Raw genomic sequence first — 17004 nt, forward strand, 5'->3', positions numbered from 1 at the left:
CAGGAGAAAGTCACACCATGGGGGCAGACACCATGGCGACCCACTGGGAAGCTACAGCCTAAGGGACTGGCAAATGCAGTGCTCCATGTGTCTCCGTGTCTCTCTCTTCCCATCCTGCCATTTCTTTCTTTGCTTTGACATTACATCTAAAAGCACTTGCCCAGGAGAGTTTTTTTTTTCTCTTTAGGGTCACACCCCTGTGGCATATGGAGGTTCCCAGGCTAGGGGTTGAATCAGAGCTATAGCCCCCTCAACCCACTGAGTGAGGCCAGGGATCGAACCTGCATCCTCATGGATACTAGCCAGGTTGGTTACTGCTGAGCTACGATGGGAACTCCCCAGGAGACTCTTATGTCCACCAGCCATCTGTGTGATCTGTAACACTGAAAAAATGAGACTGATTCTCAGGGTTCAGGACCAGGGAAACACTTGGCTGCACATGACCTGGCCCGTTTCTCAACGAGGGACAAGGGAATTGTCCTGTGAGCTGGCTTATGTCTGTGCTGGAGAACAAGTCCCATTTTAATCCCTTTCAAATCCCTCACACATCTCTAATGTCTCAAGTGGTCACCCCCATACTCCTGCAGTCCTATCTTCAAATGAAAAGAAACTTATAAGGTCTTCTGGTTAATTTATTCTTTCAAAAAGTTTTCATCCACCATTATTAAAAAAAGAAAAAAAGAATGGGGTAAAAATCTCTATGTTGGAAAACCAAACGCTGGCTCCCCAGTGTCTCCCGAATGTGGTCAGACCTCCCCAGAGTTGGCTCAGGAGGGCAGACCTCAGCCTACGTGCAGCCTTGATCTCATTACACCCCTGGTGCCGCCCTAAGCTCCATCTTCAATCTGCCAGGACTCAGGGCACCAAAGGGCACTTAGTCATGACCAACAGGTAATCCTTCCCGCCTAGCGACACCCCTCTTCTTCTATTTGCACCTGTCCAGCTGCACACTGTTAAACCCAATCTCAAATTATGCCTCCTTCAAGCACCCTCTTCTGGAGTTCCTGTCTTGGCTCAGGGGAAATGAATCTGACTAGCGTCCATGAAGATGCAGGTTCGATCCCTGGCCTCGCTAAGTGGGTTAAGGATCTGGTGTTGCTGTGAACTGTGGTGTAGGTCGCAGATGCAGCTCAGATCAGCTCAGTTGCTGTGGCTGTGGTGTAGACTGGAGGCTACAGCTCCGATTTGAATCTAGCCTAGGAATTTCCATATGCCTCAAGTGAGGCCCTAAAAAGACCAAAAAAAAAAAAAAAAGCCCCTCTCCTGATCCTTCTGCCTCGACCTGCCTCATACCTCCCCACCCCAGGATGCCCTCAGCCCTTGGTCCTCTCTCATAGCTCCTGGTATCACAAGCTATTTCTGAACTGATGTCACTCCTGCCCACTCACAGTCAAGGGAGACCCCTGGCCATGACTTTCATCTTATTTATATATGAATGCCCAGGAGAGCTGGGCTGTTAACATGATTCTCCATAGCCACAATAGGTATCATTTACTGGGCCCTTTTTGGGGGCCACACCTGTGGCATGCAAAAGTTCCCAGCCCAAGGATCAAACCCATGCCACAGCAGTGATCCAAGTCACTGTAGTGACAATGCTGGATCCTTAACCCATTGAGGCATCAGGGAACTCCTCATTGGGTCCTTTCAACATGCAAGCATGCTAATAAACAATTGATAAGCAGGACCTCAATCTCATACGATCTTTGTAATGACTCTGTATAATTGCTGCAGTACTGCTATCCCCACTACAGGATAAGCAAAGAACCTCGAAGAAGCCCTATTCTGTTCCCCAAACAGGTTAAGCATGATTTCACCTTGGACCCTTGCACTGGCTATTCCCTCTGCCTGGTACATTCCTCCCCAGATCCATCACAACGGCTCTTGGCTTCAAGTGTTTGCTTAATGGACACCTTGTCACGCAGAGCTTGGCCACCTGGCCCCATTTACTTTCGTAGTTTTTCTCTCTGTGGCCTTTCTCTCCATCTAAGATCCTACCAGCATCAGACCGTTACCTCTAAGAGGACAGGGACTCTGGTCTCTGTTGTTCACAGGTGTGTGTCCAGCACCTATAAGAGTGCCTGGCACAAAACAGGTGCTGAGTAAATACTTGTTCAACTGAACCAACCAGTCAAGGTCACAGAGCTAGTAAGAAATGAAACGAAGATATGCACCCACATCTGTCTAGCCCCTCAATCCAGGCCTCCTGTATTTGTGAAACTCAACAGAATGGAAGAATGATTTTTTTCTAAATCTGCACCCATTATTCTTACTCATGCTTCTGCTTGTTCTGTCCTTAAATATTAAAATTACTCAGACTCCTTTGGAATTTCCCCAGCATTCATTCATGACTGTCAACATTCAAGTGTTGAGTTCCACGTTTCCTTGCTTGACAGTCTGTTGCCCAGCTGTCTCCCCCACCCCCACCCCCAGTGGCTGCTCTTCATTGCCCTACAGACAATATACATTGCTTCCTGGGTACCATGCTTTCCTCTTGTTTTATGCTCTTATTTAGCTAGAATACATCTCCCAATTACAGCAACTTTCTAGGAAAAATATGCATAGAAGATAGAATTTACAACCACTTGCAAGTCTGAAAATATTTGATCCTCTTTTTTATAAATTACTGATGATTTGGCCATGTATAAAGCTTAGGTGGAAACTGATTTTCCCTTGGAACTTGGAGAGCATCACCTGAGCATCCTTTATCCTCCAGCATCACATATGCAAGTCAGGTGGCATCTGTCTTATTCCTCTCCAGATGTGTCTAGGGCTTTTTATGTTAGTGCTGTGAAATTTCATAACACAAAACATGAAATATTTTCTATTCCAAGCACAGGGTATTTCCCAGGAAGACACAGGTACCCCCAGCTCTGAGGAATTGTTCCGTAATACTTCATTGATGATTTGCTTCTCTCCATTTTCTTTCTGGGGCTGCAGTGATATGTCAGATCTCTTGGATTTGTCCTTTATGGCTCTTGCAGCGTTATTCTCATTTTCTCTCTCTTTCCCTTTATGTCCTATCTTCCCAGTGAGTTTCTTGACTGTTCCCCACTCATTCTATCGAATTTGTAATATGGATAGTTAGATTTTTACAGCCTAAAAAAAGTTTTCTTGTTCTTTAAGCCTCACATATCAATCCTATTCTTACTTAATAAATATAAGATCTTCTTAAATCCTTCTCAGTCTTGAACCTAAAGTTTTAGCTTGTTTCTTTTAACCTTTTTCCTGTAAATCATCTCTATTTCTTCTGAGAGACAATTCATTCTTCTGCTTTTTTTTCCCACGCCACTAATTCACACAAATTCCTCAGTAATCCTTGCTAATTTCTCATATTTGAGAACGAGAAACCCAGTGGCGGAAGCTTCTGCTACAACCTCAATAGAAGTGTTTCCCACTGGGCTGCCCCTGTGTTAGAATGACAAGGAGGGTGGGGTGTATGGGTTGGCACTGTTTCTGCTAAATAAGAAGGTAGCGGGTATCATTGAGCCCCTGCCAGCCTCCTTCCTCACAGGCCTGTGTGAAATGAACTTTATCTAGGCCATGAACAGCCATAACTCAAGTCTTAACTTTCTCGGGCAATTTGTTCAATTTCTTCAAGAGACCACACCTGGTCTTCGCCCTGGAGTGAGCACTGGCCAGGGGGGCGCCATCTTGGTAGGAGGGAGGGGATGCAGTGGGAGGAGGGGGCCAACTGAGAAGTGTCTCCAGCAATGACCTTCAAGAGACCCCTCCATCTTGAACTCACTTCTCTCTCCAGACCCCCAGTTCAACTCTGACAGTTGAACCTGTCCAAGCATTCACTCAAGACAGCCAGCCAGTCCACCTCTGCCAGGCTGACAGATTCTTGGGCGAAATGTCTACAATTTCATTGTTTATTACTTGTACTTGCCTAGCTTTCTAGAAAATTTTCCTTGCTTTTTGGTGACACCCACATGATGGCCTCTGTGTTCTTGTCTCTTCTGTGACTTTACTCCCCATTATAATCTTGCACCTTTTTTTCCCAGAGGGTCTGAGACTTGGGAGAGTAATGTCATCTTACTGTTGTCCAAGATACAACGTCATATTTAACACTGACATCTTCCAAGTTAAAGTTACCTAAGTATCACTAGTGCTAGAAAGGCTTGCATGGAATTCTACATAAAGATGCCACTCTCCTATAAAAGAACAAAAAAGACCCATATACCCCATTTTAACTAGCAAGGCCGCCATGCAGTAAGGAGAGAAGAGGAGATATTAATTTCTGGGAATCAACAAAGAAGAAAGACCTCCGGAAAGCCTTTGGGGCCCTTAGCATCTCAAACATTCAGTTCCAGATCCAGCTACTAACTTAACAAAAAGGCACGTTAAAAGGGTCAAACTGCATCCTTGCTGCAGTTTGACCTAGATGAACATCAACTGGATAGAAATCAGACACTATGCAAATGCAATCAGACACTCCACAGAGTGACTTTATAAAGGAAAATCTGATTGCCATTCCTGGGAGTCCCAGGCTACAGGCAGATGAAGGCTTGCTAGACAGGGGTCAGAGGAGGTTTGCTAAAGAGATTTTAGTACCTATTCTCCCTGGAGAGAAAGCCTGGACCACTCAGACACAGGTTTCCTGCTATAAAATGGGATCCCAGAGTTACACAGGGCCAAGGGCTGGCTGAATAATGGCTTTGCTGGTGGAGGTTGGAGAGGGTCAATGAGTGGGAATTGTTCCACACCCCTGGAGGGTGCTGGGTTGCAGGGCGGCAGGGTGCCCGGTGCAGCAAAGGGATCTCCTTTGCATTCCGAACCAGAAGACATCTTGGCAGGGTCTGGGCTCTGGAGCAAGAGCTTCTGAGGAGGGGGCTGGGACTGAAGGGGGTGGCCAGCATGGAATGCAATGGAGCTTCTACAGTTGGGGAGCGGATCTCAGTGGGGTCCAGTCCCCAAGAACCCCTGGACGTTCAGGTTAATGGCCAACCTCAACCATTTTCAAAAGAAGATTACGGAGTTGACTGACATCACATCCTAATTAGTAAATTAGGATGTGCTGATCATATCCTAATTAGTAAATCTAAACCAGGATTGATTTTTTTTTGTTTTAACTAAAGGGTATGCTAGAAGGGTCACATGACTTGTTCAGATGTTTGTCTGCAGGCAGGGGAAGGTCGCCTTCAGGAAAAGCAATTTAAAGGGGCAGAAGCAGCTAGGTATCATATTGCATTCCAACCACATCCAAGTGCTGTGTGATAAACAAACTCACTCACTGCCTGGACTCCATGTTTCCTCTGAGAACTTGACAACAGAGACTACAAAGCTCTCATTTAGAATTAGGCTTTTTTCTTTTCTTTCTCATAACAGATGTACCTGGAAGTATTAACAAGCTAGGGAATGGTTCTAAGATCTCCAAACACACAAATGTGGAGTTACAAGTGTGTGATTCCTAATGACCAGTCAGTTTGAGGTCTGCTTGGCTGGCTCACAAGAGGGACACACCCAGATAGAATTCCTCTCCATATTAGGTCAGTTTACATTACAATCGTTGCTTAAGAATCTTCATTTAATTCATTTCATTTTTTTGCCTAAAAATAAGCTTCTGATGTTTGACTTAACTTTAATGCATATTTACAACTCAGATTTCTATTTTTAACAGGATTAATTTTGCTCTAAACCAGAAAATGAAAGGATTATGTTATCTGCTTTACAAAATTGAAAAAAAAAATCTGGTACTGGTAGGCATACTCTACAGGATGTTGACACATTTTTGAGATATTCTTGCTTCTTCAAAATCACTAGTCATTTAAATAAGTTGAAAACTTATGTTGTATTTCTACATCCTTGGTGTTTTTCTTCAATAACAAAATATACTGCTTCTATCCATACAGCAGGGTATTGAAGAGTATGGAGATGCCAGATTCAAAGTGATCCAGGTTCAAATCACATCCTTGTCATTTCCAGCCAAAGGAACTTGGGGCAAATAACTTCTCTCTTATAAGCCTCAGTTTTCAAATCTGTAGATTGGGGGTAGGAATTGCAGCTACCTCATTAGGTTGTTAGAAAACTAGGAATCCAGGTTGCAAAGTGTCTGACAGATTGCCAGAGATAAAGCAAATGTTTTATACTGCAATATCATATAGCATCATTTTAGTCATCATGCATGAAATGAACCCATTTAATTTTTAAATCATGAAAAATAAAATAATGCAACCTGCCAGGAGAAAAATGTAAAAACTAGTTATGCTATTTCTTTAGCCATCTTCTTCCTCTGTCTTTTAGTAAGTGGTAATTTTTGGACTGTCCCATGTCAAAATGGGGGGGGGGGGAAGGGGTTGATAATGGGATCTGGGAGCAGGGAAGGACTCTCCCAACACCTTCTGAAGTGGTTCTCTGTCTATTTTTTCTTTATAAATCCATCCTCCACAGAGGTCCCCAAAAAGAGTTTTTAACATGCAAGTACAGTCATGTCACCCCCTCTGCAGAAGGAGAATATTTCAAGAGCTTTACGTCTCCTCTCCTCCTCTGCATCTTCCACCATCCCCCCCCACTCAGTTTTAGCTCAAGAAACCCTGATCCGTGGTGGCCTCTAGCCCCTCCCACTGCCACCCTTCACTACATACCTTCTCTATTTTTTTGTAATTTATTTAAAAATTGAAGAAGAGTTAATGCATAATGTTCTGTTAGTTTCTGGTGTACAGCAAAATTATACCTTATCACAAGATACTTAACAAAGTTCCCTGTGCTATATAGTAGGTCCTTGTTTTTTATCTATTTTATATATAGTAGTGTGTCTTTATTAATACCAAACTCCTAATTTACCCCTCATCTCTCCCCTTCCCCTTTGGTAACTATAAGTTTGTTTTCTATGTCTGTGAGTCTGCTTTGTAAATAAGTTCATTTGTATCCTATTTTGGATTCCATATATAAGTGATAGGATATTTGTCTTTCTCTTTCTGATTTACTTCACTTAGTATGATAATGTCTAGGTCCATCCATGTTGCCAAAAATGGCTAAGAAATATTCCATTGTATATATGTACCACATCTTCTTTATCCATTCCTCTGTCAATGGACACAAAGGTTGCTTTCAGGTTTTGGCTATTGTAAATAGCACTGCTGTGAACATTGGAGACCATGTCTCTTTTTTAATTATAGTTTTCTCCTGATAAATGATCAAGAATGGACTTGCTGGATCACATAGTAACTTTATTTTGAACTTTTTAAGGAACCTCCATACTGTTCTCCATAGTGGCTGCACCAATGTACATTCCCACCAACAGTGTAGGAGGGTTCCCTTTTCTCCACACCCTCCCCAGCATTTATTGTTTGTAGACTTGTGATGATGGCCGTTCTGACTGTAGTTTTGGTTAGCATTTCTCTGGTAAATAGCGATGTTGGGCATCTTTTCATGAGCTTTTTGGCCATCTGTATGTTATCTTTGGAGAAATGTCTATTTAGGTCTTCTGCCCCATCTGTACTCTGTGGCATGGCTCTAGCCGCCCTTTCTCCTTAGTTCTGTCTATAGCAAATTTTCCCACTAGCTCTGTCTATACTGCTCAGCTCTGGAGCCACTGTATCAAGGAAGCACCCCCCTACCCCAGCTCCACAAGATGCCCCTCTTGGAGAGAAGGGAAGATATTAATTTCTGGGAATCAACAAAGAAGAAAGACCTCAGGAAAGCCTTCGGGGCCCTCAGCATCTCAAACATTTAGTTCCATAGGAACCAACCTCTGTCTCACTCTAACACTGGGCTTTAAACTGTCACTTATATATCTGTTCCCAAACTAGCTTCCCTGAAGGCCGATTATCCCCCACACATCTCTGTCTTTCCTACACAGAAACTGGCATGATTCGGGACTCAAAAGACCTACTGTGTCTGAAGCAAAAATGAATGACTTCTTCATAGCACACCGAAGTTAGTATGGTAGGTATTATTAAATGATACACATAAATTTTTATTGCGCCAACAAATGTGCTAGTGCTTTATATACATTATTTTATTTAAGTCTGAGATTATGAGAGATGAGAGCTACTACTGTGATTCCCTAGGGGACGGACTGATTTCAAACAGGTGAGTAACGCTTCTAACTTTTGGGACAAGGCAGGGCTGGGCTTCCATTCAGGCACCACTGTATGCTGAAAAAAAGAAATTGTTTATAAAGAGAAGAAAGGAAAAGTTCTGAGAGCCCTTTGGACTCTGACAACATACGATCTGAAAAATGACACCGTGCTCAGTCTAATCCAAATTGTGTTTTCCCCGATGGCTGAAACTTGGATCTCTGGCCAGACTTTATAAAGCTTGACCACAGGGAAAAGTCTAGTGGAAAATGTGGACTGTAAGCTCCTCACCAGTCACCCACTGAGACTGAAAATGACCTGAAATCCTCAGACAGAACTTGTAAATTTCTGTAAATGTTGGTAGACAGAAGCTTCTTGAAAACATTACACAGGTTTTTCCTCTCTAGTTCTTCTCCACAGTACTCTCTGGGACAACACCCTCTCCTTTCAGTACAGATCAGCCAGCACCCCTCACTGAAACTGCTCTTGCAAGGTCGCCAATGAGTACACACTGCTAAGCCAAGGTCAGAAGACAGTCTACCTTTGTCCGGACTTCTTAATTGCATTGGACGTAGTTGATCGATCCTGAGACATGCTCTTCTCTTGGCTGCTAAGAAATGACACTGACCTATGCTTCTAGCTTCTCTCTTTCTTTTGCTGGTTCCTGCTCAACTCCAAGAGCTCTACATTTGTGAAAGGAATCCAGGCTCAGTCCTTGGTCCTCCCTCTCTCTCTCTCTTTTTTTTCTTTTTAGGGCAGCACCTGAAAAGAAAGTTCCCAGCTTTGGGATTCAATCAGAGCTGCAGCTGCAGGCCTATGCCACAGGCACAGCAACACCAGATTCCAGCCACTTCTGCAACCTACTCCACAGCTTGAGGCAATGCCAGATCCTTAACTCACTGAGCAAGGCCAGGGATAGAACCTGCATCCTCACAAAGTCAGGTCCTTAACCTGCTGAGCCACCATGGGAACTCCTCAGACCTCTTCTCTCTATACTTACTTCCTAGGTAATGTCTTCTAGACTCACAGTTTCAAATACCATGTACTTGCTGGTCACCCCCTAATTTTAATCTCCACCCTGGGATTCTCCCATGAACTCCAACCTGTGTGTTCAAATGTCTATTTCACATGTGTATTTTGCCAGATGGATATCACATACCCAAAACCACGATCTTAATATTCACCAACGCTGCCCCCAAACCCAACCATATCCCTCTGCATTCTGCCCCATCTCAGTCGGTGGCGACGCCATTCTTCTGGTTATTAAGTCAGTGGCATCCTTGGGTCCTCTTTCTCTTAGTCCATGAGACCGTCTGGTCGGCTCTACTTTATCCAGAATGACACTACTCTTCATAACCTCCAGTTCTACCATCCAGCCCCAAACCATGATCATCTCTTGCCTACATCACTGTAATACCTCCCAAGATATAGTCTCCCTTTTGTCTTTGATCTCTTACAGTGTATTCTCAACAAAGTGGCCTAGGACCCTGTTTTAAATCAGTGCAGATCATGTCACTCCTCTGCTCAGATCCTCAGCAGCTCCAGCGGATAGGGTCCAGCCAGTATCCTGAAGCCTTCATCAAGGCTTACAAGGCCTTCCCTAATCTGGCCTTCTCCCCCACTGCCACCCTTGCTTGTCACCTGGCTGACCTCCTGTCATTTCTTTGCCCTCCTTCTCTCTGACACACCCTCACTGGTTTTCTTGCTATTCTGCAAACACACCAGAAACACCTCCACTGTACCAGCCTTTGAACTTGCTGTTCTTCAGCTCAGAACGCCCTTCCTCTAGATAGTAATACAGCTATTTCCCTCACTTCCTTCATGATGAGTGACTCAAAAGGCACCTTCTAATGAGAGCTTTCCCTGGCCACTCTGCCAAAAATCCTTGTGACTTTCTGTCTTCTCCAGCTGAAATGAGGCCAGGGATTTGCGTTAATATCGATCAATTCTGTACCCCTAGGGTCTAAATCAGCGCTAGTGCATAAGAGGTCTTTACTAAATAATGAAAGGAATTAATTTATTCCATAGTGAAACTTACTACCTATCTCGTATTCACACTTCCTAGCTGTTAGTGACAAATCTCCAAAGTCACAATTCTGAAAACTTTCCAAAGGCTATTTTCAGTCTTGACTTTGTGATTTCTTTTTTCTCTCTCTCTCTCTTTTTTTTTTTTTTTTTTTTTGCTTCTAGGGCCACACTTGTGGTATATGGAAGTTCCCGGGCTAAGGGTCAAATCAGAACTACAGGTGCTGGTGTACATCACAGCTCATGCCAACACCGGGATTGAGGCTGGGGATCGAACCCTCATCTTCATGGGCACAAGTCAGATTCATTTCCACGGTGGGAACTCCCTTGACTTTGTGATTTCAATTAGCAAAATGGCTCCAACTTCCTGATGCCTAGAACAGTATCAAGCACTCAGATTCAGGTACGGAGCCCCAAAGCTCCAATATTCCTGACCTCTCACAAATGCTAAAAATCAGTCCCTGTGACTTTCCTGGGCCATCATTTGCTCATTTCTAAATGGGGCCAAGGATTGATCTTATGCAACCCAAGTATTTATGCAGAGTTATAGAATAATCTGAAACTCAAACACCACCAGTAGAAATTTGCATGGAAAAAAACCCTTTAAATGAATATTGAAAAGTATGCATTCGAAACAGAGTCATTCAAACACTGAAAGAACTCATTGTAGCTCCAAAATTAAGAATCTTCAATGGCACATTGATTTTTCCCCCCCACCAGGTAATAAAAATGAAAGAGGGTCAGAGAATGTGAGGAACTGATGGAAATGGGGAAGGAAGTGAAAGTTCATGGGACTGTGCTGAGCATCTGGAGTTCTCTTATTTCTGGACAAAGCCTCCCTACGCCTAAACAGACAGACAGACAGACACACACACACACACACATCACATCCTCAGAAACATTATTCCAGATACTAGCCTCCAAGCAACCTTCACAACACTTTCACTTTGAAAACTTCTTTCTATATTCAATGACAGATGGAGCTGTCAGGCTCTCTTCCCGCCCCATTCACACTCCCCCAGCCTATCCAGGAGACCCCCATCCCTGGTTTTACTGAAGTAATAACAATGTAACATGCACAGGGTAAGCAGTATGATTACTGGGAGAAAGATCTGGAAGCTCAGGCTCCCCGTTTCTTTCTCCATTTCTGTGCAGGAAACGAAATGGCCTTTGGCAAGTCACCCAAATGGTCTGGGACTCAGTGGCCTCCTCTCTCTGGTGGCTGGGAAGGCTCTCATGGCACCTGAGCCTCCCACAAGCTCCCTCTATCCTCAGTTTCCTGCCCTTGCATGATCCAGATGATCCAGTAACTTATTTCACAAACTTCTAAAATGAAGTTTCCAAACTTATACAAACTAGGTTTCCATACAGGTCTCCTAGCCTCCTCTTCTAATCAGACTGTCACTTCTGTGTCTCTACATAATAGGTATTTTGATATTTTCACTGGGTTGGCATCTATGACTGCCACTTCCAAAAATTCTATTAAAGAGAGAGGAGTGAATGAGAGGAAATAAACATACTGAGCATCATTGGGGAGCAGCAGAAATCCAGCCCGCATCCAGTTAGGCCAGGCCAATCCACACCGGCAATTACTGTGCTGAATTTAAAAAGCCCTTGGACACCTGCCTCTCGGGTGCAACAAGTTTCTTTTTTCATCCTATTTATCTTCACAGTCAACTATTTATATTAAGAAGGGAAACATACGAGTGCAGCATCTGTTACTAGAGTGACACAATTACCAAATTCTTTCATAAGAGGAAAAAAAAAATCGACAGTAAATCCAGGTTTGTTGTCAGGCGCTTTAGAAGACAAAACATTAGTCTTTCAATCATAGTGTCTCGTTTAAGCTGAACATATGGTGCCACCAGCAGAGAATCACCAGCTCAGCCTGGCCTCTGATGGGCATAATGACCCCTCTTCTGAATTGGCAGACAAAAAAGTAGGCTTCATCTCAAAACTCCAGTCCAGCCCAGCCCCTCTGTCCCTCTGCTAAGCAAGCAACAAACTCAAGGAACTATATCTTTGGTCACTTTCCCCCACTTCTGTAATCTATGTCAATTCAATGATAGGTATGGGAGTGACCTTTACTTTTCCCAGTGACTAAACTTAAACAAAATATAATACATTTGAGCCGTAACAATGTAGTAAAAAAAAAAAAAATCAAGGTAATTCATCATTGGTTACTTTGTCACTATTGAAAACTATGTAATCTGAATGTCTGCTTTGGGAAAATTCTGCACTTTTCCACTACAACCAAATGTAGGTAACTATAGCTGATCCTAGAAATACCGTGAATTTTTTATTATTTCTTCATTCTGTTTCTGGATACCATCAACAGGTCAATGTGACTTTATTAAATCTGACTTAAAGGATGGATGTCTTAGTCTTCAGATGAGGGGAGGTGGGAGGAAGAGAGAGAGAAGGAGGGAGGGAGAGACAGAGAGAAGAGGAGGAGGAGGGATGGAAGAGAGAGAGGTAGAGACACTAAGAGTTCCAGCGATTGTATTACTTCCAAAAAGAACTAACCGGCAGATTTAAGTTTGGATGCTAACTCAGACTACCTAGAGATGCCCCGCCACCCTCTACCTTCAGCAAATGCTAAACACCGGCCCTCAGCCACGCCCAGCTCCAGCCCGGTCCAGCCCGGCGGTCTGCCTCCAGCCTGCGCGGTACCCCACCACGCGCCCAGGAGTGCCCGTGGCCGAGCCGCGGGCGGCGAGCCCTTTACCTGCCAGGCTCCCCGGCCTCTGGAGGGTGGCCGTGGCATACAGCTCCTGCGAGTGCTTGCCGTAGGGCTCGGACGCGTGGACCAGGCGCTTGGTGGGCGACAGGGTGGCGTACGTGCCGATGGTGGAGCTCAGCTGGTGGATGGGCGAGGAGGAGATGGTGGACTGCACGGTGGGGGGCGAGGTCACGCGGATCGGGGACAGGCCGGCCGAGGACACGACGATGTTGATGGGCGAGCTGGTGCTGTAGGACTTGGCCAGGCGGCTGGGCGACTGCTTGGGAGAGGAGCCGCGGGGCGCGGCGTAGGCGGCGCCCTCGGGGGCCGAGCCGCCGCGCTGCAGCTTGGTGGGCGAGCCGCCCTGAGGCGCGGCCAGCGGGGAGCCCCCGCGCGGGGGCGCGGGCAGCGTGGAGCTCGAGTAGTAGAGCGCGGCGGCGGCGGCGGCGGCGGGCGGCGCTTCGGGCAGGTGGAAGGCGCTGCCCAGGCTGGGCGCGAACGGCTCCCGCGGCGGCGGCGGCGGCGGCGGTGGCGCGGGCTCGGGCCCCGCCAGGTGCCCCGCGCGGCTCGTGGTGCCCTGTGCGCGGGAGAGCAGAGAACACGCGCTCTTAGCCAGCGGCAAGCAGAGGAAGCCCCGCGCGCGCCGCCCGGCCCTGGCGACCCGGGAATGCTCGGGCGCGCGGGGGATCGAGCCGCACGCTCCCCTTGAGCCGCTTGGGAGGGGCTCTTCTCCGACTCCGAGCCAAACCCGGTAGCCAAGGGCGGCCGACCCGGGAATGGGGGTCGGGTCTGGTAAGTGAGGCACGGATTCTGCTTACACATCTCAGAGGTTTCTGGAATAGCAGAGGCATCGCATTAGTCACCGTAAGCTTTGAAAAGGCCACCCAGCAGGGCCATTGGTTCTACCTGAAGGCAATCACGATCTGTCAGTTTTATGGAGAAATGCGGGCGTTCAGTCTTTTCTCCTCCGCGTCCCCCCCGCTCCCACCCGCACCGGCATTTCATCGGATACAGTTTCTACCTCTGAAACTGGCCAAGTTGTGTACTTATCTGGAGACCATAAGAAATAAACATACTTCGTGGAGTTTATTGTCGCTCTTTTCCCGCTGATTCTTCTTAGCGGATAAATTAAAAGGGCGCGCGGGGCGGGGGGGATTAAGTCGGACTACATATGCTTGGGCTTTCAGGATTTAAAAACAGCATTTCTAGAGGAAGCTGAGCAATGGTAAATGAAAAGAGTAAGAAAGCCTCCCTTTTCTAGATTTTTAAACGCCGGGCTCCAAATCTTTCAGCATCTCTTTCTCCAGCTCGCTTTTAAGAGCCCCCTGCAGCTGTGTCTTCAAATTGAAAGCCAGTGGCCTCTCATTTATTTACTAGAACACAAAAGACAACAAGGGCCGGGGTGGAGCTGGAGAGACAGTCGGAGGGGAAAGTACTTTCCCTGAAGCTAGTCCAGAGACAAATTTGCATTCGAATGAAAACACTACATTGTCACCACTTCTGGGCAGGAGGTCTGGGATCTTCCAGGCTTTCCCGGAGGAGCAGAAAAGTTTTTGAGAGCAGGCTGGTGTGAAAAGGGGGAACGGTTGGTTATGAAACTGGGGGGCGGGAGAATTAGGTGGGGAGGAGGAAGCGGGTGAGCTGGAGGGAAGAGGGACTGAGAGAGACTGAACAGATGCTCTCCATTAAAAGTTTCAATTATGCTTATCCACAGGTTTTGAAATGGCAATTGTCAAATAACAAACTGGACACTTCCATCCACACACAGCATCCCAAATTTTATCTGGAATGTCAAGTCCGTGTGAAGATCTGAGGGAGTTTATTGAGCAACATCAAAAGCCTTTATTAAGAGCAGCCTAGGAGAGTTCCATTCGTGGCTCAGCGGTTAGCAAACCCCATTAGCATCCATGAGGACGCAGGTTCGATCCCTGGCCCCGCCCAGTGGGTTAAAGATCCGGCTTTGCCGTGAGAGCAAAGTGTAGCTCAGATCTGGTGTTGCTGTGGCTGTGGCATAGGCCAGCAGCTGTAGCTCTGATTGGACCCTAGCCTGGGAACCTCCATATGCCAATGGGTGTGGCCCTAACAAGACAAAAAAAAAAAGGAAGAAAAAAAGCATCCTGGATAGAGAGGGAGATAACAGACCGTTGAAGGAGATTCTATGTGAGGGCTGTGTGTGTGTGTGTGTGTGTTTATTTATATATGATGTATATGTTTTGTATCTTTGCATATGTGGGTAATGTGTATTTATTTATACATGATGTATATATTTTATATATTTGCATATATGATCTGTGGGTATGTGTGTATTATGTATTTATCAATCCACGCACAAAGTTTCTCTCCTTGACAAAACTCTGGTTAGGCTCCTCTGAACTCTCATCTGACAAGGCTCTGCACTGTCCAGTTTTAGCGAGAATACTATGTGGTCTGTTTAGCCAGAATCCTCTCCCCCCTGATGTTTCCTCTTAGTAATTTTCCATCCACTGACCACCAAGCTCTTCCTTGGCTATACATTCCTACTTTTCCTTGTTGGATTTGAAATTGAGCCCAGTTCTATACTTCAATTGAGGTCTGTTTCCCCCTCTTGCAAAACTTTTAAAGTTTTCTGAGTACAATCTGGATTTATTGTGTTAACTACTGTCTGGTTCTGGGTTTTCTTCAGCATCACAAAGCAATTATTTTGACTAATGGCAGGAGTGAGAGTAAAATGTAAGTCCCATGATTTTGTTCTATTGCTCCTCTCCATCAACTAGAGCAAGGAGGAATCATAGCAGAGATACCATGAGTATTTGTGGAGCAAATGAAGGAATGGTTAATAAAGCTGGTCCCAAGGCTTTGGCGTGAGGGTTTCCATGACTAACTCCACAGAGCTAATATACTCAACTAGACCCCAAAGATAGTACAGCATCCATCATCTGGAGTCATGGGGGTGCTGCTTACAAACAAGCATGCCTCCCTCCCAGTAGAAGTACTTAGTATGAAATATAAAGACTGGGCTTCTCAAACTTGGCTGCATATTATAATTGCCAGGGTAGTTTTTGAAAAAAAAAAAAAAATCTGTTGCCCAGGCTGTATCCACTAGCTACTTAATTCAGGATCTCTGGAAGAGGAATTCAAACAGCATGCTGTCTGGAGGCTCACAGGTGACTCCAATGGCCAAATGAGTAGGAGAACAAGTCATCCCCAGAGCCCTGTGGTTTTACAAGTGCAGCCCCCATTCCAGCAGCCAGCATTCTAAGCAGCATTAGCATCACCCTGTAGGAAACTTGGAGGAGGCGCCCAGGGATGTGGGTTTTAGCAAGTTCTCAAGGCGATTATGATGCCCCTTTAAAGTTTGCCAGCCTCTGATCTAGGAGAGATCGTGATCCAGGGCTCTGAAGTGGGCCCGAGGGTCTGCGTTTCTAACAGTCTCCCGGAGTGGGGGGTGATGCTGCTGGTCTAGAACTAATGCTAAACTGCAGATAGTGACCGTCTGTCTTTACTTTTTTTCAGAACCTCTCCTAGGGCCTGAGAAACATTCTGCTGTACGGAACCCAGCTGGCAAGTGACAGAAAAGCCTCCAAAGGGAATTTCTGTAAACCCTTCCCATGGGGTTGTGAGGAGGAGAAAGAACCCTAAAGGGTCTAAGGAGAGTCCCTTGCTTAGAATGAATATTTTTTGTTATGTCTTGTATACATAACATTAATAATAACCCTATATAACATTAAAGATGCGATCACCATGTAGCATATTTTTAATAAAATATATACTAAAGCATATCAATATAAATTAAAACAACATTATGTAGTGTTCTAGTAGTTAAGTATCAGAGTAACACGGATCCTAGGGAAACCTTGAATAAACTTTGCAAATACTTCATTTATTTCATTTTCCTTTTTTTGCCTTTTCCTTTTTCTGTTTAGGGCCACACCTGTGACATGTGGAAGTTCCCGGGCTAGGGGTTGAACCAGAGCTGCAGCGCAGGCCTATACCACAGCCGCAGCAACACAGGATCTGAGCTGCCTCTGTGAACTATCCTGCAGCTTACGGCAACAGCAGATGCTAAACCCACTGAGAAAGGCCAGGGATTGAACCCACATCCTCATGGACACTAGTTGAGTTCTTAGCCCACTGAGCCACAACGAGAACTCCTCATTTTCCTTTTAATCTGCTGGAACTTCCAGTTGCAGAAGCGCTAAGTCTGCTGAATATGATTCATAAGGTTTCTTAAATGGCCCTCAAATCTGTAAAAGTTTT

General features: G+C 45.4%; 1 protein-coding gene across 10 annotated transcripts in view; it reads right to left on the reverse strand.

Moving 5' to 3' along the window:
- Positions 1-17004, reverse strand: part of CTNND2 (catenin delta 2) — a 1014682-nt gene that overhangs the window by 440181 nt on the left and 557497 nt on the right. For 7 of the 10 annotated variants that reach the window (XM_021076841.2, XM_021076845.2, XM_021076844.2 and 4 more), the window contains one exon: positions 12775-13345. In XM_021076841.2, the coding sequence (XP_020932500.1) occupies positions 12775-13345 (571 nt within the window). The remainder of the gene's footprint in view (positions 1-12774; positions 13346-17004) is intronic. The other 3 variants (XM_085001648.1, XM_085001647.1, XM_085001646.1) reach the window with 2 other exon arrangements.

This window comes from Sus scrofa, chromosome 16, assembly GCF_054392235.1.
Source record: "Sus scrofa isolate SSC_HxYL_T2T_F1_AM1 chromosome 16, Sscrofa_HxYL_maternal_Yorkshire_Landrace_v2.0, whole genome shotgun sequence".
In the NCBI taxonomy this organism is placed as follows: domain Eukaryota; kingdom Metazoa; phylum Chordata; class Mammalia; order Artiodactyla; family Suidae; genus Sus; species Sus scrofa.